This window comes from Archocentrus centrarchus, chromosome 20 (genome assembly GCF_007364275.1).
Source record: "Archocentrus centrarchus isolate MPI-CPG fArcCen1 chromosome 20, fArcCen1, whole genome shotgun sequence".
Classification (NCBI taxonomy): Eukaryota; Metazoa; Chordata; class Actinopteri; order Cichliformes; family Cichlidae; genus Archocentrus; species Archocentrus centrarchus.
This window is the reverse complement of record NC_044365.1, coordinates 25,086,618-25,112,428: the sequence shown is the minus strand read 5'-3', so window position 1 is coordinate 25,112,428 and position 25,811 is coordinate 25,086,618. Positions and strand designations below refer to the sequence as shown.

Genomic DNA, 25,811 nt, shown 5'->3' with positions numbered 1-25,811 from the left:
TAAAAAGTATTCTCTGTAATTCCTTACATTTTGTGCGCAAACTGATAGTTTATTATTCCTGCTGCCTCTCACACATAGCCTGGCCCCATCCGTTAGTTGATATTTAACACTGGTATTATAACCCTCAGTGCTGCTTCTGTTTACTGTCAGATGCGTATCAAACTAATGCCCAGAGGCGGGTGCACTGTATTAAATTAAAGTCCCCTTTGACAACGTGAGACCATCTGCTTTTTCTGTAGTGGATGATTCAGTGTCTCACCAGTGACATCTCCTTTCTCTGTTGAAAAAAAACTGAGCCTAGTCAAGCGCCGTGTGTCCCCAAGGCAAGGCAACAGTGATGGAATGAAATAAGTAAAAAATGAAGATGCAGAGTGGATGAAAAGAGGACATGATGCTTGCTCACAGCTGACACAAATGCATGATTCACTATCAGCCCAGCAGGTGGCATTCAGGATCCGCTTCATTTCTTAGACAGCTAGAGCTAGCAGATTATTTTCCTTCAGAAAGCTATGACGTGAATTTGTGGTGTATTCAGTAGAAATAGGAGCAAATTTATGGAATAAATGGATCTGACTGTGTACACACTATACCAGATATTATAAACTGATGTCAATCTATTGAATGTTTAACTTATTTGCACACAAATTGGTGATAGTTGTCTTAATACTAGTATTATAACTTTATTATAGCCTCTTGTGTAATGACAATCAACTGCTACTACTGATGTCCCAGTAAATAAAATGCTGACTAAACTACAAGCTACACTCATTTACAGCTTAAATGTGAACTAAATATTTCTTAAACTAATGATATGATGACTGAAAACACATTCCACCATGCCATATTTTGTTTTAAATAGTCAAAGTTTATGCTTTTCAAGATTATAAAGTGAATGCAAGTATATTAAGTGGGTTTTACAATTGACCATACATGCAGAATTATAGTCTTGTTTTGGGGTTTTTGGGTGCAGATCACAGAATACATGTTGGGCAGGCCCATCTGTTTGAGCAGGAAACAGATTGCATCCTGCAGCGAGTTGCACAGCCTTCCAAATTACTCTGCAACTCTCTTCACCACAGACACGTTTAATAGATAGCTATATCATCATTTCACAGGAGGAGCTTGAATGGGATTTGATGACACTCTATTTTATGTACATTCGTGTTTGTGTATCGTACGGTTGGAGATGACTGGGCATTCTTTGAAATGCTCATGACTACAGTTTTCTTACACTAAACATACCCATACATCATTTAACACCAAAATTGCTGAAGCACAAACTTGCACCAAACACCATCAGTTTTTTTAATATAAATAGCTCTTTAAAAAAATTTTTTATCCATTTTTTACACATATTTATTCTTATTATTTTACGAAGCAACAGTTTTACTAGCCTAAATTATAGTTTGAGTCGTGTGCTAAAGTACTAATCATCTCTCTTTTGGATACCAAACATGAATCAATAAGCAGAGTGTTATAAGGGTCCCTCTATCTCTCTTTTCACACACACATTTATTGAGATCTGATCGATTCTTTACCCTCACAGAGACAACAAAAAACATGACGAATGCTTAAGGGAACGCAAAGCATCAGCAGCTGCAGAGGGATTGACTGACAGCATCATGGTCCAATCACAGAGTGCTAATTCTCCCTCAACCAATCGCGTGGCAGCGGGCGGGACCTGGAGGAGGAGGAGGGGGGCTCTGAATTACTTGTGTAGCTGCGGCTAAGTTGGCCTAGCCGTGCTGCTGAGCAATGACACGCTTTGATGCAGAAATGCTATTCCAACGGGGCACGGCGTCTAAGCAGCTAGGCTAGGGTTCTTGGAGTGGGGGAGAAAAAAAAAATCTGGCTGCTTAGCTAGGAGTCTGGATGTCATTTGCGTGCATCTTGTGCTGCTGTGTGTAACACTTTAACATATTTCCAGAAGGACATAAGAAGAGGTGGCCGTCGGGAATCAGGTGAGACGTGGTATGAATGTGAGTTGCCGCTGACGGTGAAGCTATGATACAGACTGCAGCACTAACGTTTCTCCAGCGTCAAAGCTCACGCAAGCTAACAGCTAAATGTTAACCCAGACTGAAGAAGAAGAAGGAGCAAAACAAAATTAAAAAACAGCTTGTCTCCTTGCCAGCATGGCCAGTATACTGTTACCCAACTGGCGGACGGTGATTTTGGTTGTAACCACTAAAAGCATTTTCGGGGAATTTTCCTTATCCAGGTTAATGTTAGCCGCCTTAGCGTGACACGCTGTCAAGCTCAAGTTATAAGGTAAAAACTCAACTATAACTGCTGCACATCTTTTCTTTGTCTAGACCTCATTTCGTTCTCGTAGGCACCACGTAAACACTTTTATTTCTAAGACTGACAATTCAGTGGACGCCTTAACTGAAGCCACAGTGATGATAAACCGTTCATGTAAATTACAGTGTATAATTTACGCCAGCCCCCCCCCCCCCCCCCCCCTTTCATTCTCTTGTTATGTCTCAAGATTAAGTCTTTGATTGTGTACCGACTTGACCCAGCTTCGTCATAGTCAGGATGGAGGCGTTCACCAGTATTGGGGTTTGCTTCCCTGTGCTTGCTTTAAGTAGCCTTAAGTTAATTAGTTATAGCCAGTCCATCACCTCTGTATCTTCACGCAGTGACACCCAGGTTTGTTTGGCACCCATTTATTTGGACCAGTAGTCCCCAACTTAAAGGTATTATGCCACAGAGCTTTAAAATGCAGGAGAAATCATCACATTGGAGAACATGCAGCAATGAAATAGTTGTGGTTTTGCTCAAAAGCTGACTAAACAAAATTTTCTGACAAATATCTAACTGTATACTAGATGGAAAAATGCGTGCAAGCCTACATAGACTTAGGTAGATCACTAAGGGGGAGGCCAGTCTCCTATTACATTAAACCATCTGTTTGGGGGCGGGATTTTAGGTACTTGCTCTGTTTATCTCCTAACATTGTTTCTACCTTACACAAATCACACCAGACTAAATGTCATTCTTAGAAGCACAATGGGGCAGTTTGTCTGTGTAATTTTGGCGAGCCCTTGTGGCGTTTGTTTGTGTGGCCTTTTACAAAATTTGGTGCAGCACTCAACAGATTATTCCAGCTTAATGTTTTGTCTCACAGGTATTTATTTGATATGTGGTTAATAATATCCGAGTGATTTACGGGACTAGCATGCGTGTCTTTCCAACCAAATACCAGGGACTGGTTAAGAGTTATTCTGTAATTATTGTCACAAGTTAGTTTTCAGGGAGGTGACGGGAGGAGGAGAAGAATAGAGACATTTGCTCTGCTGGTTCTTCTCAGTTGGAGTCACAGGGAGGGTAGCCACAGCTTGCAGGCAGAGATGGTGGTGCCGTGCTTATCAGCATTTTGCACTTGAAGGCTGACATTTTATTTTTGTGTTTGACACATGGAAACTGCAATTAGGCAACCTATTTTAAAAATTTGCACCTGTCAGCTGCCATGTCATGAGCTTCTGTGCAAGATTGAGGACTCTAACTGAACTGTGATGTGGCCTTGTTGACTCTTGTCCTTGTCATAGATCCTGCACTATAACATCACCCTTGTTTGGATGTTATTACACAAAAATCATATGCATATGAAGTGATTATCCTTTTTTTTTCTTTTTTTTTCTTCTTCTTCTTTTTTTTCGTAAGGCTCTGCCCTTGCCTCTTTTTCTACTGTCTGGCTAAGTGCTACCCAGTGGCCTCCAGCAGCCAAATCTGTCCTCACAGCTTAGGGGAAAATACCAACTGTGCTTTTCACAATAGCCAAAAAAAAAAAAAAAATGTGGCAGAAATTCCCATCATCATATGACCAGCTCAGAAAACTAATTTATGAAGTCACTTTTCTAATGAAGTCGAGAAAATGGGGATTTTTTTTTTCTTTTTTCTGCAATTGTCTCTTCCCACGTTATCAGTCTAATCGCAGTTATTGCATACATTTGCTTCCATTTCCTCTTTTTTCTTTTTTTAATGCCTGACAGCTCATGCATGCAGATATGTTTGAACGGTAAATAACAGACTTTTTTTGTATATGTTAACTGTGACAGAATATGGCTGCTGTGCCCTGACAAAGGGCAGAAAGGGGAGTAATGAGGAATGCATTGAAATTAAAAAAGGGAGAGAGAGAGAGAGAGAGAAGGCTTTCTTGAGCTGCTAAAGCAAAGTTATAAGGAAGTGCTCGGTTATTGTTTGCAGTGAGGACCAAGGTTTCTAACTTCTGTAAAAGTTTACTGTCCAGGCTTTATGAAGTGAGCTATTTGCTGTCATTTTTCATTTGGATTAAGTGATTTGAGTTCCTCATTTGGAGTAGGAGAAGTGTGCAGTTTCAGTGGTGTTTTCCTTTGTTAGTCAATTATGGTTCGGGGTTTTCTTTTAGTGGGTTTAGCAAAGTGATAATGAGGATCTGTGTACTCATGCAACCACGACTTTCATTGTTATGACAGCAGTTGTGTAGCACTGAATTATTAAAAAAAGCACATTTATTGCATTATAAAAATATTGCATTTCTTTATTGGTGAAAGCAGACTTTTCAGGCACGAGCACATTGTCATATTTTCTGTGAAATTGTTAAACCAAGAGTAGGTCCTTTCTATAGATGTGCCTCAGTCTGCCACAGTACTCTCAACAGGAAAGGATGGTTCTTGGGTGGCTTCTAGTAATATATCACCCCTGTCACCCAACCCTAGGAGCAAATTTCAGTTTTATGTGACAGCAGTCTCTGTTAGTAACACGGCTGTAACTACAACATGGAAAATATTTGTTTGGTAATAATAAAACAAGGTAAATGCAGTTTATAAGAGATCTTTTGACTGCAATCTCATGGGAAAGCAAACTGTAAAACTGCAAGAATAAAATAATTAAAAACTCCAGCATGCTAGAAATCCTAACAGTAATTTGAGAATCGGGGATTTGATTGCCCTCAAACTGACCCTCAAACAGCTACTGAACTATTGACCTGGTTTCAGACTTAAGCATATTAAGGAAATCATTTTTGATTTCTTGTTTAGTTTAGAAAAAAAAATGACCACCCTAATACAAATCAGTCTGCTGTGTTGCCACTGATGTATAAATATATTGGGTTGGATCTTTTTGAAGGGGTTAGCAACATAAATGACAAGTGTTATTTGCCACACCCGGAGAATGGTGTCAGAGTTGCCATACAGACCCCACATTTAATTAAAAATGCACAAGAAGATTGATTTTTACGCTCAGATGATACCCAAAAAGAATTAATTTTTCTGTGGACAATGTTGTTTTTGGTCTCTCTCCCATCTGTGTAGATGTAAATTTATGCAGATCCTAGATTTTTGTGGCATCATTGTACAATCTGGTATGCCTCCTGCTCTCAAGACACTCATATGCAAGCTCCAACACGTGGCCTTCAAACATCTGCCCCAAGTAGCTATTGTGATGGCACCCTAGGGCTCATATTTGCCAGGATGTAGGAGGACTAAGATGAAGCTGGTATCCATTTCATCTCTCTGGCACAGGCTGTCTGGGATTACTATGGCGTGGTTTACAAATAATCTATTTTGACTGCAACAATAGCTTTTTTTTTTCTCCTCCTCCTCAGAAAGCTGCAGAAGCAACAAGGCCTTCTGCTTCATTGTGTTACCTGGCCTTATATAGATTTCATGTACATGATCTCTTACTGACTTCTAGCAGGTTTAGGAAGCATGACAGTACACAAAACCAAACCCTGAGCAGCTTTATTATACTGCAGTGCTCAGTGTTGGAGTTCCTTATGCTTTGTAAACTTAGATTAGTCATTGGGAAATCCCCTGGAGCTCTCGGAATCTGTGAGGTAATCTGAAAGTGTGCTGCACTGTTGCCATGATCCAAGATTGTTTGGATGTGGCCGTCATCTGGTAGGCAGGCCAGCCAGAACAAGAGCTGGCAACCTGAGGGTGTGGATGAAGAGGTGTAGGCTGCTGATCTAGGTGTAGTCTAAGGAATTATATCTCTTCTTAAATAGAGGTATTAAGCTCTGACAGGTGTCTGCTTATAGATGGGATGAAAGCATGCTTCTGGTGGATCACCCCGTCCTAAGGCTAGCTGTAGTCCATGCATTCACTGTAAATAATTATAATCAGGTAAAGTGTGACTCATGCAATCTTGCAAGTACTTATTCATTGTTTCTATGCTTGGCCTGTTTTACATTATAGGCTTTCTACATGCACTTTGGTTAAGTAAATTGCTGTGATTTATGATAAGGAAGCTTTGATCAGACTTTCAGGGCTGATACAGATCAATTATTTATTTCATTTTCAAAGTCTTGGTTTCAGTTTGTTTCATTTATTAGCAAGCACCCACATGAGACTGTGAAGATCACCTTTGTCTTATGTCTCTGTCTTCCCTTTTCATTTCAACAAAGTTAATGTGATCCTCTGAAGCACTGCTTAGTAAACTGGTTTATTCTGCAGCAGTGATTTCAACCTTGCTGAATTTGATTTTGCAGACGTTATTATAGGTGTACTTCTGTACAGCTTAGACAAAGACATCTGCATTCTGTTGGAAATCTGGTCCTCTCTTCCAGCCACAGAAAACGAGTCACTTCACCAGTGTCATCTTTCTGTGGGCTAGACACTACAACCATACTAGATGTGAATATTCAGCTGTAATGAAATTTGAAGTGAAATGAGGAAGTGAAAATGTCTTAGAGTACAGTAATATTTATTAGATTTTTATGAACCGATATTCTTGTCAGACATTACAATGAACATCCTCTCATATGGGTGGATGAATGCTTATGTGAGAATGTTTGTTTGATAATAGATTACTGCTATAAAATGTGAAAAAGGGCATTGGCTCTGATTTAAAGTATGCAGCTTTATTGTAATATTTAAGACATTTTGTTTCCCAAAGCTTCATAAACACTCTTTTATAAGAATGGTGCTACTTTTTTTTTTTTTGCATGGGACCTTCTGGCTAAATTGCTAAGCAACATATTTCAAACAGTGGCATTTATGTGGGCCTCTCACAAAGTTGTTTAGAGTGCAGAGTGCGCCTTTTGATGTGAAGTTAGTTTAAAAGAAAGCTTGAAACTTTTGCTGTTGGATGTTGCTGTGAGAGTAAATCTCTGGCAGTTCTCAAAGGACATGAGCCACGGTCTATTTTAGGCCATTCCCAACTGTTGAGGGTGATCCCGAGGGGTGGAGAACCAACTGCTTTCACACAGTCATGAGTGTAGCTTAGCCTATATGCTTAGCCCAAAACACTGGAGGGCCCCTAATTCAATTTTAATATGATACTGGAACAATACGGTTTTCTAAAGTGGAAAATCATGTGATCTCTCAGCAGCATTGGTGCTAAAGTTTAAACCAGTTCCGCAATTCATCTTTGATCTCTTTAATGAGACACATTACAGGCATCAGTGCAAAGATAAGTTATCTGAACTCATCTAAACTCGGGGGGTCAAGCCCGCTCCGTGTCAGCTTGCATCACTTTCCCATCATCCGGTCACCCTTGTGTCCACACTTCCTGTCTCACAACTGGTCTGCCAAGTCTCCCATGACCCTTTGCTGCTCTGCTTCTGTTTTGTTTAGAGAGAATCTGGGACATCTGGGATGAGCTGCAGTCTCATGGGATTTCAGCTGCTGTGGTTCATGTGTTCATCAGCTCATCTCCATCCTGTGCTGTCAGTTTGTGAAGCAGACCTGTGCTGTATGTAAAATGCACATTTTGGTGGAAGTTGGAGGAAGTGTAGCAGTGCCAGAGGGGCTGAGTGAGCAGTGAGCAGAAAGAGCACATTCCAGAAGGCAGCAGAGCCCTGTGATTTTAGCAGGCTGTCACAGGGATTAGGTTACTCTGTCTGCCTCTGTGAGCTCATGCTGTTGCTGTCTCAGCGCCTCAGCAGTCCTGCCAAGCAGTGGTACACTGTATGCTCCCATAGTGAGGATAGACAAGGATCGTTCAAGAATTGTTCTCTCTGACTTTTTTAGCTTATACGGTATCCATCTGTTGAGTTGTTTATTTACAAAGAACTTCTCATATCACTTGTAAAAGGGGAAGGGGAAGGGGAAGGGGGGGGGGGGGGGGGGGGGGGGGGGGGCATTAGTACAGTTTGGCTCTTTTCTACTCATGCATGTCCCCAGAATAGCATCCCTATGAAATCCATTACTACATAGTCCACTAGGAGTGCTCTTTGACCGGTTCTTCACTTGTGTTTTTTTTTTTTTTTTATCATGCAAAGACTAGGGAGCAGCTGTAGACTGCAGGATGTGGTGAACTCACGTTGGTGTTGTTTTATAGTAATGTAAGAATGCAAGTCGCAAAGTTGCACTGTGCATCTTCATTACACTGCTGATTTGTAGTTGTTGCAGTTTGTGGTTTATGTAAGCCGCTTCAAATTTTTAATGTGAAAATTCTGAATAAAGCATTGCTGGCCCGTGTTTAATACTGCAGTGGTGTGATTTGGATTAGTTGCATGTTGCTGATGTAAAACAGTTGTCTAGAGTTGGTGCTCTTGAAAACATGAGTGGTTCACTGATAGTAACCCTGCTTGACCTGCCACTGGCCTGCTGTGACAGCAGATAAGGTGGAGCCAAACTAACCACTTGGTTTATAATACTGCATGTTTGCATGACACAAACAGGCCCACTTTGTCTATAAACACATATTCCGCTTGTGGTAATACCCCCACACAAAGTTCAGTCTTGTGCTTTCAGCTGTGAAGTCTTTCAGCATAGGTTCAGCTTGTTATTTGTGTATAAATTGCCACCATATCTGATTAGTATTCTTGCTCAAATTGACACTAGATAGTCTTCTTAAATGTTATGATTTTAAATGGAATATTTTTTAGGATGCTTTGTTCAGCAATTACTCTGTTAATCTAAATTAAAAATTTAGGCCTTATTATTATCACTAATGGAAGGGTTCTGCTGCTTAAAATGCTGAAAAACTACTGAAAAGCAGGGATGAACTTTTTTGCTTTATTATCAGCAGACCAGTTTTGAATGTTAAAAGGGAGGGATGGTACGTGGAGAAAAAAGTAGCTGCCATGAGCAGGGAAAATCCTGCACTTACCACAGACCACTAGATTTGGCCACCTCTCAAACCCATTTCATGCGATCTGGGTGCCCTCGTCGACGACCACAAGGCTTGCGCGTAAAGCTCCTGTTTTTGCTTTATGTTTGGCACCCACATTGTTTTCAGACGACTTGGCTTCTTGAAAACATCTATACAACTACTTACTCATTATAAAGGTCACAGGCTATTTGTCTGGTAGCAGTGAGTCATTACATCATTGCGTTTGATAATCTTGTCCACAAAACAGTTGCGCTTCGGCATCCCTTGCCCTCATCGTGCTTTTTTTTTTTTTTTTTTTTTTTCTTGCTTGGCCTCTCCTCTACTCCACATCACTGTGAATAGTCAGAGAAGCAAAAACATCTCCAAAGAGGAATTTCTTTGTCTTGTAAATGCAAAATCACAAACTACAGGTGGTTGTGCCTGTGTTACTAATCCATCTTAATTCTGAACAGAGACAGTTTTGTTATATCTGAGCTTTGTTAATTGTCTTTATTTCACATATGCAGAGAAGAATCTTTGTGGCTGTTCGGTTTAATGCTTTTGCATTTTTTCCCCATATCTTTTATAATTTTAAGAGAAGTCTTTTATTGTGAGTCAGAAAGATAAATGTGAAAACAAAAGTAATCAAGATGTTCTCACAAAGGCAATACAATGGGAGCGTGCTGTAGGCCGCTGGTGGATTGGGCTTACCTGTTAATTCTGCCTGGCAGCAGGGTAAGTGAAGATCCACAGTGGATGTTAATGTGACACCATTTGAGCAGTTTGACCCGTCTGACCTCTCATGTAGCGCGTTGGGGCGAGGCGGCCGGCCTCGGCTCAGTCTGCAGCTGCGCGATTAGCTCAGGGCATCTGTCGCTTAACTTTTTGATCCTCCCTCACATCTGCATCGTAAGTCACTGCGGTGTTAATGTGCACTTAGTGCTTAGCCACCCTGTATGTAGGGGTGATGGGATGCAGTATGCGCTTTCTGAAAATGGGAGATGGCTGGGAAAGGAATAGCCCTACACTTGTGATTCTGTCATGAAATGCTAGAGAGAATATAAAATGGAAAAAACGATACTAAGGGAGGGATGTTGTAAATGGAGGAGGAGCACGTGTACACTCTTGTATTCCTCTTTGGCAGACAGCTATCCAGCCCAGCCCTGGGAGTGGAGAGATTGTTGCTTTTGTCTTGGGTGAAAGAGGCTCTTGAGGAGAGTAAATCAGCTTTGTTTTTTTTTTGTGCCACTCCCTAACATGTCTCCCAGTGTTCATTAATTTAATTAGGGATGGAAAAGGAGCATGCAATAACAAGCCATGAGATTAAACCACATTATACACCCAAATGTTAAATTAAGTCAGCAACACTGCAAATGGGGAAATGCAGCTCAAACCACAGGTGCCCCCCCACCCAGCATTTTATAGAAGCTATGTTGCATGAGTTACACTTGGGCATCTTTTTTTCTATCACACCTTTTAGCTTCTGACTCCAAACTTGCTGTAGTCTTAATGTGGCATCATTGTGCACTGTTGCAGTAACTGTCTGATTTTCTTTCTCTCAGTGAGCCAAGTTCTCCCCAACTTTAAGGTCTTCCTTATTTTTATTTATTTAGTTTTTGTTTATTCTCCTCCTCCTCCTGCTTGTGTTTAGGCCTATCTCAAGGCCAGCTGTTGAAGGAAACCTAGACACTGCTGCTGCTTCAAATAAAAACCCAGATCTCTATCAATGAGGTCGGTGTCTGGTCCCTAAACTTGGGGGGGTGAAACTCCATCCACTCCCGTGACATCAAAGCAGCTAAGCAGATGCTTCAGTGGTGCCCCACTCCCTCACTGTTGACCCAAGTATCTGCCGTATTAATCTAAGCATATTCTGATTGTGCTGATGGCTGTAAGGGTCATGAGACCAGTTGCTGTGAATGTGCTCATTGTTGAACATGAAATCTTCACAGTGGATCCCAGTCCTCTGAAATCATAATTTTACATAGCCCAGGAAACCCATGAAAGATTGCAGACATTGCTGTTCGTATAAGCAGAGCATTTGCACGGGCTGCACACAGTTGAATATTTATAGGCCAGTGCTAAATTTAAAACTATCTTTCATCGCTAGTGCTCACTGAGAGCTTCACTCACTGACGTAGTCACAGTGCTGACGCACAGTACCCCTCTTCTTTGCTTCCCCATTACAGTAATCTTTACCAGCGCCCTGGTTTTCCAGATTCACATTTGATGCCTCAGAGAAAAGACAGTTGTAGCACTGATCCTAACAACCTGTGTAAATTCATAAAAAATGTAGATATTGAGAATTATTCTGCACAGTGACAGCAGTGGGCTAGGAAAACTGAAGCTAACAGTCATTTAGGGAAATTATATCTGAAGAGACTAAACTGTGGAAAATGGTGGCTGGCCTTCCACTAGTGTGTTTGGATACCATTGTCCATATCTTGGCAGCAGTGTACTCCAAGGACACGGCTGTATGGACAATGGACAATATTTAAAAAAAAAAAAAAAAAAAAAAATCAAGACCTGAAACTGTATAAAGAGTTAAGTTTCTTCGACAAATTTGTAGAGAATATTTTTTTAGAAGACACAAGCAGTAATTCTCTTGCATCATTCCTGTTTTTTTTTTTTTTTTTTTTTTTTTTTTCTTCTAGGTCAACAGAATTGTCAGAGCCCTTGAAGTTCTCAGCTTTGATGCAGTGCAGGTATGGTTGTCTGTTTCCAGACACTTTCTAAATTTACATTTGCTGTGTCTTCTAAATAATCATTCTACATGAGCAGACACCACAGTGTGGACATGAAATGCAGGAAACAGATGCTCATAATCCATACTTGGGCAAGATATGAAGACTCGACTCTTAAAAAAAAAAAAAAAAAAAAACTAAACTAACTACTTCTGCTTCTCATAAGATAACAGTAGTCTTGATGACACGGTTTAGAAATAGTTTAGTTTATAAAAGATTGAAAGAGTCTATGATGTAGAATATACCCTTTGGCCACTCTGATGTCTCTTCTTGCTCTCTCAGTGTACCTAGTGCAAGATGACGGAAGAGGTGATTGTCATCGCCAAGTTCGACTACATGGCCCAGCAGGACCAGGAGCTGGACATCAAGAAAAACGAGCGTCTCTGGCTTCTCGATGACTCCAAGTCCTGGTGGAGGGTTCGAAATGCCACCAACAAAACAGGCTTTGTGCCATCCAACTACGTGGAGAGGAAAAACAGTGCTAGGAAAGCATCTATTGTCAAGAATCTCAAAGACACACTTGGTAAAAATAATATGCTTTTTTTTTTAACTTGAATCTGTGAGGATTTAATGCTGATAAAGTTTACACTCTTCTCCACAAATTTGTTGAGATTTATGGAAGATATCACTCTTTCTTAGTTAAGCTTGAAGATATATTAACTGTTTTTGAAACACTTGCTTATGCTCAGTGTCTCGCAGCATCGTTACAGCTGTTGGCTGATGTGCTTTGGGTTTTGCACGCTTTAAAAAAAACCAGTAGCATTTCAGAGCATTGTCTATCTAGGCCAGCTACAGTAGAGGTTTGTTTCTGACCACATTGTTGTGGTATGTGACGAATGTTGTGACAGTCACCACAGGAAGAGGGTCACAGGCTGATGTGTGATTGGTTGAAATGCAGAAATCAATTTTCATCTCGCTGTGCACTTCAGCTGAAACTTTAGTACCTGATTTTCTGTATCCGTAGCATTGTCTGCACGGGTCCATGTTTTGAAGCATTTACTCAGGTAAGGCAGTGATCTGTGTTTTTAAATGTCGATAGAATTGGTGTTTTTCTTTCCTCTGTATGTCGGTTATGTGGAGGGAAATCAGGTCATTTCCAGTTTCTTTTTCTATGTGAGCAGCGCCTTACCCTTTATCTTGTCTAGAACTGATACAGCACAGGTGTTTTCCTCTGTCTGCACCATAGTAATGTTTCTGGGTACTGTCAGCAGCAAGCCAAATTAAACTGTGTATGCTATCCAAGGTTACTATTTATCTTAGCTTAATTCTTCTCGATGGCATGTATTCATGATCATTTCTGTCGTGTACACTGACCACTGGCATCCAGTCTGGGATGCTGCCAGTTAGCTTGACATCCATTTTGCTTGTGTTCCTTTGCTTGATTTTCTTACTTGTTTTATAAAATACTTCCCATGAAAGCATCGTCTTTAGTGTCAGAAGATTTTCATACACTTATCTTCAAGCTGTTTGAACCACATGCCATCATTATCCTAATCAAAAGCATAATGGCGTAGCAGTTGTCGGTATACTTTAACCCATTACGTGGTACACTAGTCATCATCTGCACTTTGTGCTGTTTCGTCACAATATGCTACATCATACTGCAAAAGAAATTACCAGTACCTTTAGGCTATTTTATCAGTGATACGCGATGACAGTGTGCTTTTACGTAGGAGGACCTCTGCGAGGAAACCCTTGGCCCGAAAGGGGCTTTTCCACCAGAAAGGATTGAAAGAATGGGGCTGTTCTCTGTGCTTCTAACCAAAAGTATGTCAGAAGTTTATACATGACAAGTGTTTGCAAAACTCTTATCTGTTGGACACGTGAAATGTGTCTTCCTGTTAATGTGTGTGGGTGCTGTGGTTAGATGAGGCTGTCAGCTCAAATGCTCTTATGATGAAAAATCATGTAAGGACAGGAAGCGGCCTCTCTTGTTTTTAATATACAGCTCATTTGTTTTCTGTTTTTACTCACTTTAATTAGCAGGGACCCCCCCCCCCCCCCGTTTTTTTTTTTGTTTTGAAATGGGTTGACCTGTATGTATATATATTTTTTTAACTACTGCATTTTAGGTCTCCCCAGTCTTTATGCTGTAGATGTGCAGGTTTATTTGCAGATCTTATGTTGTGCGTGCATGTGATGCACCACAGCGACGAGCTTCCCCGTAACATCCCACCTGTCGCTGCATCCGTTGATAAAATAGTTCACAGGAACAGCTGCAAGAATGGCATTAAACACAAGTCATGTCTCACTTACATGTAAAACAGGAACAAATGTGATTTAACCAAAAACCAAACTTTGTTAAACACTAATGCAGCCAACGCTTGTGAGATTTATACTTTTTCTTGTTTTTAATATTAAGACATTTCAGCTGTGAGTTTTCTGCCTGATTGTGTTATTACTATACATGTGAGTAGGAGGGAAAATCTGTTTTTTTTTTTTTTTTTTTTTTTTTTTTTTTTTTATCGCTTTCTCAGACACTCCCGTTGCTAGGTGTGGAGCACCATCATCGTTCGAAAGAATGTGTGATGTATGATCTGTCTGCAGATGAATGTGTTTTGCTCTATGAGTGTGTGTGTGTGTGTGTGTGTGTGTGTGTGTGTGTGTGTGTGTGTGTGTGTGTGTGTGTGTGTGTGTGTGTGAGTTTTGTGTTTGAGGACTCATGTTTCCTGAGTTTGTTAAAAAGTTATGAGTGTGTTTCTCCAAACAACTGCAGTCATGTAACTCTGAGTGTTCATGACTCACTCAACTGTTGCCATATTCCCACAGATCTTTATATGTTTTTACTTATTTCTAAAGACAGTACCCTCTTGCTTCTATATGTTGAGGAAATTGCTCCTTCACTTTCTATATCCCTCTTCTTTCCCTTCTCTCTCTGGTATAAGCTTCAACTACCCCCCTCTTCTTCTTCCCCTCTACATGAGGCCTCTGTACTCTGGCTTCCATAGCTGGACTGGAGGCCTCTATATCCTTACGCTCTCATTGGGTAAGCCTGACCACATGGTCACAAGTGGGCTGCCCTGTTCTGCAATCCTCCCAACTCTCTGGGTGTTCACATGGAATAACTCTACAGCTGCAGTGGGAAGAGAGCAGGGGCCGGGAAGGAGACAGAGAGAGAGGGAGACGGCGAGCCCAAAATGGACATGGCTAACCTATTCAAACATTTCTTTCGTGAGTTTTCAACATTTCTAGCCTTCTGTAGCTCCTTTTAAGTGACTCATTTGTTGTTTTACAAGTGGTCCGGAAATGTTTTGTCTGAAGTTTAAGCAACGTTTTTTTTAAATTTTTCCTTTCTTTTTTTTCTCGCTCTCTTTCGCTCTCTCTTTCTCTAACTGTGCAGCAGCAGTTGTCAGGTCTTTTTTTTTTTTTTCTCTTCATCTTCCTTTTCTGATTTCTCACGTTGGTTAGTTTTATCTTCAAGTTAGCCAACTGAATGTGTCATATTTTGAGCAGGCGGAAACTGATTTCTGTGCTAACATGTTGTGCTGGTAAAAAAGGGTGAGAGGGTGTCTTAACAGCTTTTGAGGCTCTGTGTGTGTGTGTGTGTGTGTGTGTGTGTGTGTGTGTGTGTGTGTGTGTGTGTGTGTGTGTGTGTGTGTGTGTGTGTGTGTGTGTGTGTGTGTGCGCGTGCGCGTGCGCGAGCAGCTGCAAAGACTGGGTGGATATGCTTTTGAAAAGCCTTCTGCTGAGCCGAAGCCTGTAATTGCCCCAGCAATCGTTCTCTGCCTCTTTCTGTTAAACACACATACATGCACACAGTAATCCTACTCCATTTCTTTCTGCCATTTATCCCAGTGAGTGGGATGCAACTTGGTGGATTATATTATCATGCTTAAAGACCCTTCTCCACCATGTTTAGGAATATATTAACATATAGCCAGTGTGTGTTTTCTTTTATGCTACCCTAAGGGTGCGCTCACTCATTCTGGGAGTGCCCCACCACCCCCCACCCCACCCCCTGTCATGAGCTACAGTTGAAGGGACACGGGGTGCTTATGTAGAACACTGTAGTCATTGTAGTCAAGAGGAGGAAGGGGTCTTTGCTGATTGATGGGACCTGGGTTCCCATCTCCCGCACCTCATTCGGTTATCAGAGGAATGTCGTTACACGGGCAGCTCCGTGCGATGTTGATATTTTACAGCCACACTGACACTCGTTTTCAAAAGGCCCCGGTGCACACGCTCGCTGTAATCTCACCTTGTAACTGCTGAGTGATATCTCCTGTCTCTGTCTATCTTCCCTACTTGTGTGTGCATGTTTGTGAGTCCACCGACTAGTCTGCTTGCTGTCTAAAGGATCCAGAGTGTGTAGAGGGATAAGAACAACACAGAGATGAGCTAACAAACGTTTTGCTTGTATAAACTGAGAGCTGTTAGTCTCTCTGTCTCTCTCTGTCTCTCTCTCCCCTCCCTCTGTTTTCCTGTTTCTCAGCCTCCCCAGTGAGCGGAAACTCTAATTTGAGCCACATTTCTCTCTCCGAGCTTTTGGAGAAGTAAAACCAGGGAGGAAACAAGAAGTTAGAAGGAAGTTGAATCATTGCAAGGGGGACCTTGTCTGTCGCACTTTCTGGCCAGCTCTGTCACACGCTCCCTCATTTCAGAGTCCGGCTTCGTTCCTCTAAAACCACTGATCGCTCTTCCCAGACCACAAAGGCAAAAGACGTAATCATAATTAAGAGTTTGGAAGGGGAGTTGTCAAGTTTACTCGGGCTTTTAGATGGGTTTTCCTCCTGTGAAAGGCATGTACTCGTCCTTTGTTTTCCCGTATCTTCTTCTATTAAGAATTACTTAAGAGGAAGTGAGCAAGGGCTTGGGCTTGTTGAAGTGTTGCCAACACTAACCAACCAACCCCCCGCTCACTTGAATTATATGGTCTGCTATAGATGATTGGTTATTAGCTTATATTATTCTATAATAAAAGCACTGTTTGGGCTGTAGGGTACCGGTAAATGTCAAAAGTTTCAATCAATAGATCACGGAGTCTCATGGTCACTTAAAACGTTGGTTTTTAATAATCCAAAACTCAAAAGATGATCAAAATTGATTAATTTTTGAGTGAGTGAGTGATCGCTTTTCTCTTTTTGTAATTGTTACTCATTTGATTATGGTTTAGATCCTGATAGTTTATTTAGCCAAAATAAAATTTTTTTTTCCTTTTTTGTTACATAGAAAAAGTTTTGTTAAACTTTGCTGATATTAAGTATCATTTTGGTATTGGTAGCTGAATGAATATAAATATCACCTCCCAGTAGAGCATCTCTTTGTCCTTCCTCCACTGCCCACAATTGAAGATCTGTTGTTGTTCATTGTGCTGCATACCAGCATCATAACACTTGCTGCTTTATTGGCAGAAGGATTTTATTACCTCTGCCAAGGAGGTTATGTTTTCGGTCGCGTTGGTTTGTTTGTTTGTTTGTCAACAGGATTACTCCAAAAGTTATGAACGGATTTCGATGAAATTTTGTGGAGTGGTTGAAAATGACAAGAGGAACAAGTGATTAAATTTTGGCGGTGATCCGGATCACAATCTGGATCCAGGAATTTTTTTAATGATTCTTCACTATTGCGGGAAAGAGGGGATTTTAATAATTTAGCTTCTAACTCCGAAACACAAGGCACAAAAGCCTGAAAAAGATTAGAGTGTAACATAGTCACATGTTCTATCAAACAACATAGTGAGGCGACGATCATTTTTTTATCGTTTACTGCTCAGATGATCCTAGCGTCTGGGAACAATGCAAGCTTATTTCACAGCATTTAGATACACGTATTACAGTGTCAGTGACCCTATGGCCTTGGTGGAGGTTTGCGCTCTCTGAGTGCTTCTAGTTTATTTATTTATTTTGGTGATTATAAATGTTAACCAAATAACCTGACGGTAACAATGCGCTGTCCAGGTGCCGAAAGCACAGAGAGCTGTACTCCTGCTCAGTTTTGCTCCGTCACAGAGATCGATGGCTGCCTGCTTTTGATCTCTGAATCAGCTGAAGTTGAAAGAAGCTTTCACGTTTCCTGTGTTTCAACCACGTTGGCAGCTTGATTGAAGCTGTAGTCTTAAAAGGCATCCCCAGTCATCCCCATTAAAGAACAGCCAACTCACTCTTGTGTGTCTATCCTTTAGTGTGTTTGATTTTCAACGACACATGCTGTCATTCAGTGCTTAAACCATACGGCTGAGAGTTGCTGTTTTGCGGTACGCACATTGTTGTCGGGATTTGAATTGCTTTAAGCATATAGAGCACTTTCCGAAGCTCTGTGTTGTTACCACATGTTGCTGTGCAATAATTTACTGACTAGAAGTGTAGTGACTAGAGCAATAGGGCTCAAATGTAAAATGTGCGCCTTGTCAAAGCGGGAGGATGTTCAGACAGCCTGACGCGGGGTGTTGTTGTCCACAGAGGAAGAGTCGTGAAATGGAGGGAAGCAAAGAGGTCGAAAGGGTCCTAGCAGACAATGGGACAGCCAGCCAGCGAAGGGAGGCCACAGTTAAAAAACAAAACTAGTTCCTGTCTGCCACTGGTAGCTGGACAAACTCTCCAGCACTTTCTTCTCCTCCTGCTGGGTGTACTTCATATGTAAACCCCCCAAAAAAACTTTTTCAGAGGTAGTCTTCCTCATTGTTATTTACTGCCATCTGATGCAATATGATTTCCTTCCTTTGGGTCCTTCTCTAAGGAAATGCACAGGAAAAAGCATGTGACGTCAAATGAAGGGGGGGGGGGGGGGGATCAGTTTCTCTTATCCTTTTACTGGTAGCAGTAGAGTAACACTTTTTTTTTTTTTTTTTTTTTTGTGGGGGGTGGGGGTGGGGAGTCCCGCACTGCATGTACACAAGCAACACTCAAGATGGCAGAAATTCTAGTTAACTTCAGGTGAAGAGAACAAATGTCGGCAATGACAGGAAACTGCTCTGTTGGTGGTGGAATGGTGTTTATTTTTAGCTTTCTACATTTTAATCTGCTGCTCTCAGTGTACATGTATTTGAATCCAAAAGCAGTTTGTTTTTTTTTTTAAAGAAAATAAAAGAAATATACACACGCCAGTCAGTATATGTACGAATAAACTGTATATTAATGTTTGATTTTTATTTTATTCTTTTGTAGTGTAAATGCTATCACCAAAATAAAACCCTTAAGTTGAGGTTATAAACAATCTCACCACAGCTGCATGAAGTCACAACCAGCAAGCTTTTGTGTTCCAAGTGATGATAAATGGCTTTGACAACTTCTGTAGTCTCATTTAGTCACTGAGCACCTTCTCTGGGACACACACAAGCTTCAGTAATATTTCATATTGCAGAACATAAAGGTGTCTGAAACTCATGGTAAACACAGACCAGCAACTAACCAGAAACCCCTTAAAAAAAAGAAAATAATTGACTCTGGGACGAGCGAAGCAGAGGTGAAAGTGCTAACTTGTTTTGGGGTTTTAAGATTCATTTTTGTGGTACTCTGACTTCATGTCTGCAGTTGAATGATTCTGCTCCTCGTAATGTTGGTCATTTTGTGGCAAAGGTTTCATTATTGGATGTTTCAGTGGGATGCTGGTCAGATAAAAGATTTCCAGTTTCAGTCCTCATAATCCAGCAGTGCTTGACCTCAGGCTGCCCTAACTTATGCTACCAATATGTAATAAGCTACCATTACGTCATAAAAAATAAGGCACTACATCCAGCTACCTCTTGCTATCTATGTCAAAATAATCTGGAATTTCTACAGGTTGGAAAATACTTCTACACACTTTATTGCTGTTGATGTTGTTACCTCTACACGCTTGTTGTGGTGTCTTTGCTCCCCTGCACATACCTTGTGTGTGGCATAATAAAAGGTCCAGTGATTGTGCCCTAAGGTTTTTTTTTTCTTTTCTTTTTTTTTTTACACAGTTGCACATAAATTTTTGTAATCAGCCTGCAGCAGCATTGCAGATGGGCCCTCAGTAACAACTTTATCTTCTTCTAGTATCATCTACCTGTAGCTGTACAAGCAAATCCTGACTTCCTACTTTTACACATTGAGCATCTAGTCAAATTTAATAGCTCTGTGTTTTTTAATGCAAAGCGTTCATGCGACAGGAGCAGGAAGCGGCAAATAAAAACTCTGACAGGGACACTGATAATGGCTGTTAGCTGGCCAAAGAGATAAAATAAATAAATAAATAAATAAATAAACTCATTTTTTTCTGGTGTCAGCCGGAGGGAAAAGATACGTTATTTATACAGAGTTGACCCTTAACCAGAGTTGACACCTGGAGCCTGCATCTGCATGATTGCTATCTGTGTGATTGTTTTTTTAAAAAAATAATAATAATAAAAATGCAGCTACTTAAGCTGTTGTAAATCTTTGTCATATTTGTACATTTTTGAAAACTGAAGAGAAGTTCATTTATGCCCTTGAGGCTTTTTTTTTTTTTTTTGCTGTTTTGCCTTCAAATTCTAAAAACTGCACAGATGCATAACTAGCATCTGTGCAGCACTTAACCTCCACCTACAGACATCAGCTCTTAACACCCTGTCTGGAGTCTGTACTTATGTACAGTGGTGTGACTAATAACAGGGTCTACCTGGAAGCAATTTGACGTTGGACTCTCAGCACTACCGTGAAATTTGTCTGCTCTTCTTGAGTCGGAGACACCTTTCAGTAACAATTTATGTGTGGTAAAGCATATTCAGTATGGCGTTGTGACACATTAGTCACGTTCTCCACTGCGTCCTAGAGACTACACCCTGCCTTAGTGTATAATTTCACCCAGCTGTCTTGATTGTGCAAGCAAAAGCCTTGCAAACGTAATCAGAAATGGGGTCCCTCATCTGCTTACTCTGATATCAGTGTCTGGTTAGTCTTCGCTTCGGTCTGGTTTGCCTTCACATCATCAGTAAGAGCATAGATGTGTCATGATTACAGTAATGTCATGTTGGCTCTGTTAAAGTAGCAAAATGGCTGCCAAGTGGAAATTCTTGTCCAGTTAAACAATTACCTTAGGCATTCACAAGCCAGGAAAAGGTTCACGGGCATGGTGACCGTTCTGCTGTTACCCTCTGGGCCTCTATTATTGATGTAGGTCTTAGACAATGAGAGAGAGTGACTGGATGTTTGATAAAAGTTGCTCTTTTGCCAGTGGTCACCTATGGAAATGTGGTGTGGGCTAGGTTGCCATCAAATACAGGAAGGAATAACCTGCTCTCTGATAGCCCACAGTTGATAATGCCTTGGTGAATATGCTCTTTATTGTCCACACTGGTCAGGTCAATGGGGTGTTTTGGAGAGTGATGGTGTGGATGGAGACTAAAAAGAGTGCTATAGAGCAAAGGAGACGAACTCTGTTGAGTCTATAGCCAAAATGCAGCCCAGTTTAATCCCAAGTGAACCAGAGAAGCGTCGTGGCCAGCTGGACCTGAGCAAAACTATGAAATACATCTAAAGAAATATAAGACTTTCACTGACAAAACAAATCACATCAAACAACTTTTTTTTTTTTTTTTTTAAAACCTTGCAACAAGTTTTTTGAATGTCAGGTTCGAAGTACCTTTAACTTCCATTCTTCTGTGTAGCTTGCATCCTCCACCACAAACAGCAGAGCATTTTGAGATTTCTGAACCCAATGAGTTCTTTGTAATGCTCACACTTAGCAGAAATTTTCACCTTTGGCGAGCTGTTTCTGCTTTCTAGGCCATATTTTAATGCTCTTGCTAAGGTGTGAGCATACATGTTGTTGTTGTTGTTGTTGTTGTTGTTATAATAATAATAATTTTTTATTTTGTGTAAAGCTGCAATGCAAGCCAGACCGCAGGTGTGGGGGCAGCTGAGTCAGTGATTTCTGGTGCAGTGTGATTAGTAGCAATGAATGAACTACAGCTTTTTGCATGTGAAGTTCAAAGCTCCAATAGTTGTAAGCAGTCTCAGTGTTGGGTAGCAGCAGTTTAAAATGTTTAGTTTCCACAGGGTTTGTAGGTCCATGCCAAAACAAGTTTTAATCCCGCTCAGTTTTATTTTGTGTGTTTTCAGCACCCTAGCATTGCTTTTTTTTTTTTTTTTTTCCCTTGTTTCCTCAGCACCTAGGCCTAATCCCCAAGAATGTATTTGGATTTGCAGTGTGGGGGGAGTTATGGGAATGTAATGTTGAAAAGGAATGATATTTAGCCCTGCTTACCCACCCAGCCCATAATGCTTATTATTGCTCCCTGGTATTTGTCTGGGATTTTCTTTTTTTCTTCCTTAAAATTTCATGTTTTGTGTGTGTGTGTGTGTGTGTGTGTGTGTGTGTGTGTGTGTGTGTGTGTGTGCAGTTTTCCTTTTTTGTTCAGACTTGTTCCACACCACTGTGGAAAAATAAAATTCCAAAGAACTGGCTTCAGAAACATTTCAGATTTTGACTGAATTCACTGGCTTTAATTTTAGTGTGAATGATAATCTCTCTGCAAATCCTAACACATTTATTTGTTTATTTATTTATTAGGAATTGGGAAAGTGAAGGGCAGAAAGGGGGGTGTGAGAGATCCGGCCCCTAATGCTGACCCAGATATGAATTCAGATAACGGAGAGAGGCTGTATGACCTCAACCTTCCCGCCCTGGTCAAGTTCAGCTACACAGCAGAGCGTGAGGATGAGCTGTCTCTGGTGAAGGGAACACGCGTGGTGGTGATGGAGAAGTGCAGCGACGGCTGGTGGCGCGGCAGCTACAACGGGCGGTCGGGCTGGTTTCCATCCAACTACGTGACAGAGGATGTGGATGGGACGGCGGGGGGAGGGGGCATGGGCGGGCTTGACCCGGCTGGATCACTAACCGAGAAACTGGCTGCTGTGGTGAACAGCACCGCAAATGGAAACAGAGTGCTGCACACGGTTCAGGCGCTCTACCCATTCAGCTCAGGCAACGACGAGGAACTAAACTTTGAGAAGGGCGAGGTAATGGAGGTGGTGGAGAAGCCCGAGAATGACCCAGAGTGGTGGAAGTGCCGCAAAGCGGATGGACAGCTGGGCTTGGTGCCCAAGAACTATGTCACTGTGCTGGAGTCCACCTCCCATAAACCGCAAGCGGGGCTCGCCGGGCCACCCACACCTGACTGTGACTACATCTCGCCTTCAGGCAGCGGGCGCTTTGCAGGGAAGGAGTGGTACTACGGAAAGGTGACACGCCACCAGGCAGAGGTGGCCCTCAATCAGAGAGGCACAGAGGGAGACTTCCTCATCCGAGACAGCGAGTCATCGGTCAGTAGCCTACACCTTTTCCTTGATTTATCTGTAGCTGTAGGTGCTTTGAAATACTGTGAGTAACCCCGGTTCTCTTTTCATTTTTAGCCAAACGACTTCTCCATCTCCCTGAAGGCGCAGAGCAAGAACAAGCATTTCAAAGTGCAGCTGAAGGAAAACCTTTACTGCATAGGACAGCGCAAGTTCAACTCTATGGAAGAGCTTGTTGAACACTACAAAAAGGCCCCCATCTTCACCAGTGAGCAGGGAGACAAACTGTACCTGATTAAAGCCCTGGCTGCTTCCTGATCCATCTGTCTCACACAGTGACACAAACACACACACACCTACACATTTGCATCAACATATAATACTTACATGAGAACACACACTAACATTTCAGCTCCAAGCCTGAAGACTTAACACATCATCAGGACTTAAATGATACGTGATTTGTCACAGATTTGTGAGCATTCCAAGAGGAGGTGTCGGGGGTGGGGGGGGCATGGGAGAGACATTGAGGAGGGAGACAATACGGTGGACTCCTGAGAGTAACTACAGACCTCTTGGTTGCCTATTTTAAATTATCCAGATGTGTTAGGTCATAGGCAATGCCATGGTATTTCCATCTTGATATCTATTACTTGCATTTAGTTTCCTTTTTTTTTTTTCCCTTTTTTTTCTATTTTGTTGTGTTTGTTAATATATAATCTTTTTAACGGTTTCTTTTTAAAGAAAAATGTGATTTTTAACTGTACACAATATTCAACCAACACCTGACTGAGGCATTGTTTTTCAGATGTTAGCGAACTCGGAGCCGAGCCTGTAGGTCTACATTTCAGCTTATTTCTTTTTGTCTTTTTGTCTTAAGGCGTTCTTTGTAGCTGTGGACAAACTATTCACAACTTCTGCTAATCCCGAATAAAAATGAAGTGACCAAAATATATTTATTGATACAGTTCTATTATGATCAATGTTGTAGAGATTGGAATATCACACTGTACTTTTTTTTTTTTTTTTTTTTTTTTTTTAAGGATTTCAAGGTTTCCTCTTCTTGTAAAAGGTCAGCTCGATAGTGGTCTTCCTTTTTTGTACAACAGTACTGCTTGTCTGACATTGCTGTATCCGTATCATGTGAATGTTACAAAGGCCATACAGCGTAGATAGGGGCTTTAAATCCTGTAACTTTGCATGGATGCGCACAAACCGAATAGTGTCCTAACACCTTCCGTCTATCTCTGAAAGGAGAGGGAGTCAGTCCACAGGGGTGACGGGGAGTTCATCTTTGCGTATAAAGGTCATGTGAAGACTCAGTATTTTTCCCTCCTGGGTCTCTCCTCCACCCCCGGCCCAGTGTGTGGGTGACAGCAGATGTGTCTTCACAGTGTTGCCAAAGGGGACGGCTCTCAGGATGATGGGCAGTGAGCTGGGTTGAGCAACGCAGCTTCTAAACTATACAGTGCTGGTTTACTGGAGCTCAGAGGGGAAACGGCCAGTCCAGACCATCAGGATGATGTCACTGCTCCTGAATTGGTGATCACTGGAGAGAATGGAGGAGTTGAGGGTCACCCAGGGGTCGCATCTCTGTGGTTGCAAAGCGTACACATCATGCTTAAGTCAGCACCAGGGGTTGTCGGAGAACAATTCCTAATGCTGGAGAAATGTCAAAAGAAAATGCTTGTTTTCTTTTGAAGAGCTGCTTTAAATGTACATACGGTCAAAATTTGGCACATTAAGCTTGTTTCACCAAATGTATGTTCAGTGACAGTACATCAAAATGTTTTCAGCAGCACACATGGTGTATATTTACAGCGAAGGACTTTAGCGAATGGGTGCTTTTAAGTGAAAGTGGACCAAGTAGTGTCTGAATGTTGTGGGGCAGCTAAGTACTGCTGCCTGCTGCCTGCAATCAGAGCTGCAGCAGTGCTGGCAGGGAGCCGCTTCAGCAGTGTGCTCTGGGAGATGATGGTGATCACGATGCCTGCGATGATGAGTTCTCCAGCTGTGGCCAGTTGGACCCGAGCACAGAAAGAGAGAGGAAGAGGAGGAAAGGAAAAATGGACATTAAAAAAAAAAAAGTGAATTTGGAACTAGGGAGGAGACTTGGAGAATCTTTTCCATTGGATAAGGGTATCTGGAATTGCACACTCCGTTATAGATGGGTAGGGAAATGAACAGAGGCCAACGCTGATGTATCATAGCAGAAAATAAAGGAGTTGAGATGGGAGGGTTCTGGAGGTCGAGTTAATCCAAGCGTGGAGTGGGGGGAGAAATCAGTCATGCCACAAAGAACACACAACATGGGTGTGAACACCCCCCGCCCCCCATTCCCCAGGTGATTGACTGAGCTATTCATACAGAGAACTGTGTACAGACTTTCCTCTATTCTGGAGCTGTATAAGATGAATTATAAACAGTGAAACAATTGACTTTGAGTGTGGTTTATGATGGGTGAAAAGTGCAAGCGCTAATTTTGAACTTGCAGTGCACCACTTGAAATCCAAATTGAAGTCAGATTATTAAATGTTAGGAGGGGGAAAAACAACATTCCAGGATTACGCAGCTTCTGGCAGGATTTCTGAATGCGTGGTTTAAAGTGTTCATCACAGGATTGTCTATCAGCGTGGCTTGAGTGATTTTTGGGTCCCAAATTATTTTTATACCAAGTCGTGTTAGGGACATTAGTGCCTGTATGTGCTTCATTTTCAGCCACCAGATTAGTGTGTGGGTTGTAAGAATCCTGTTACATGTCATTTATTACACCCATATGTTGTATAGCTGCCATTTTGCTTTACGCAAAATAGCATTTCCCTACACTTTTAATCAATTTTGGCAAATACGTCCTCCCCAACTTCCAGTT

General features: G+C 41.5%; 1 protein-coding gene across 2 annotated transcripts; it reads left to right on the top strand.

Annotated features, from left to right (window-relative positions):
* The first annotated feature begins 1,705 nt into the window (after positions 1-1,705).
* nck1b (NCK adaptor protein 1b) lies at positions 1,706-23,949 on the top strand. Of its 2 annotated transcripts, XM_030756608.1 has the most exons (5): positions 1,706-1,961; positions 11,676-11,726; positions 12,048-12,288; positions 22,218-22,969; positions 23,060-23,949. In XM_030756608.1, the coding sequence occupies exons 3-5, from the start codon at positions 12,063-12,065 to the stop codon at positions 23,258-23,260; spliced, it is 1,179 nt and encodes a 392-aa protein (XP_030612468.1). In that variant the 5' UTR covers positions 1,706-1,961; positions 11,676-11,726; positions 12,048-12,062; the 3' UTR covers positions 23,261-23,949. The 2 variants fall into 2 exon arrangements, with proteins under 2 accessions (XP_030612468.1, XP_030612469.1); XM_030756609.1 differs by lacking the exons at positions 1,706-1,961; positions 11,676-11,726; positions 12,048-12,288 and adding an exon at positions 14,788-14,936.
* The last annotated feature ends 1,862 nt before the right edge of the window (positions 23,950-25,811 follow it).

Coding starts and splice junctions, on each gene's coding strand:
- nck1b (XM_030756608.1), top strand. CDS start 12,063: ATGACGGAAGAGGTGATTGTCATCGCCAAGTTCGACTACATGGCCCAG. Junction 12,289..22,217: donor GAATCTCAAAGACACACTTG/GTAAAAATAATA, acceptor TTTATTTATTAG/GAATTGGGAAAGTGAAGGGC. Junction 22,970..23,059: donor TCCGAGACAGCGAGTCATCG/GTCAGTAGCCTA, acceptor TTTCATTTTTAG/CCAAACGACTTCTCCATCTC.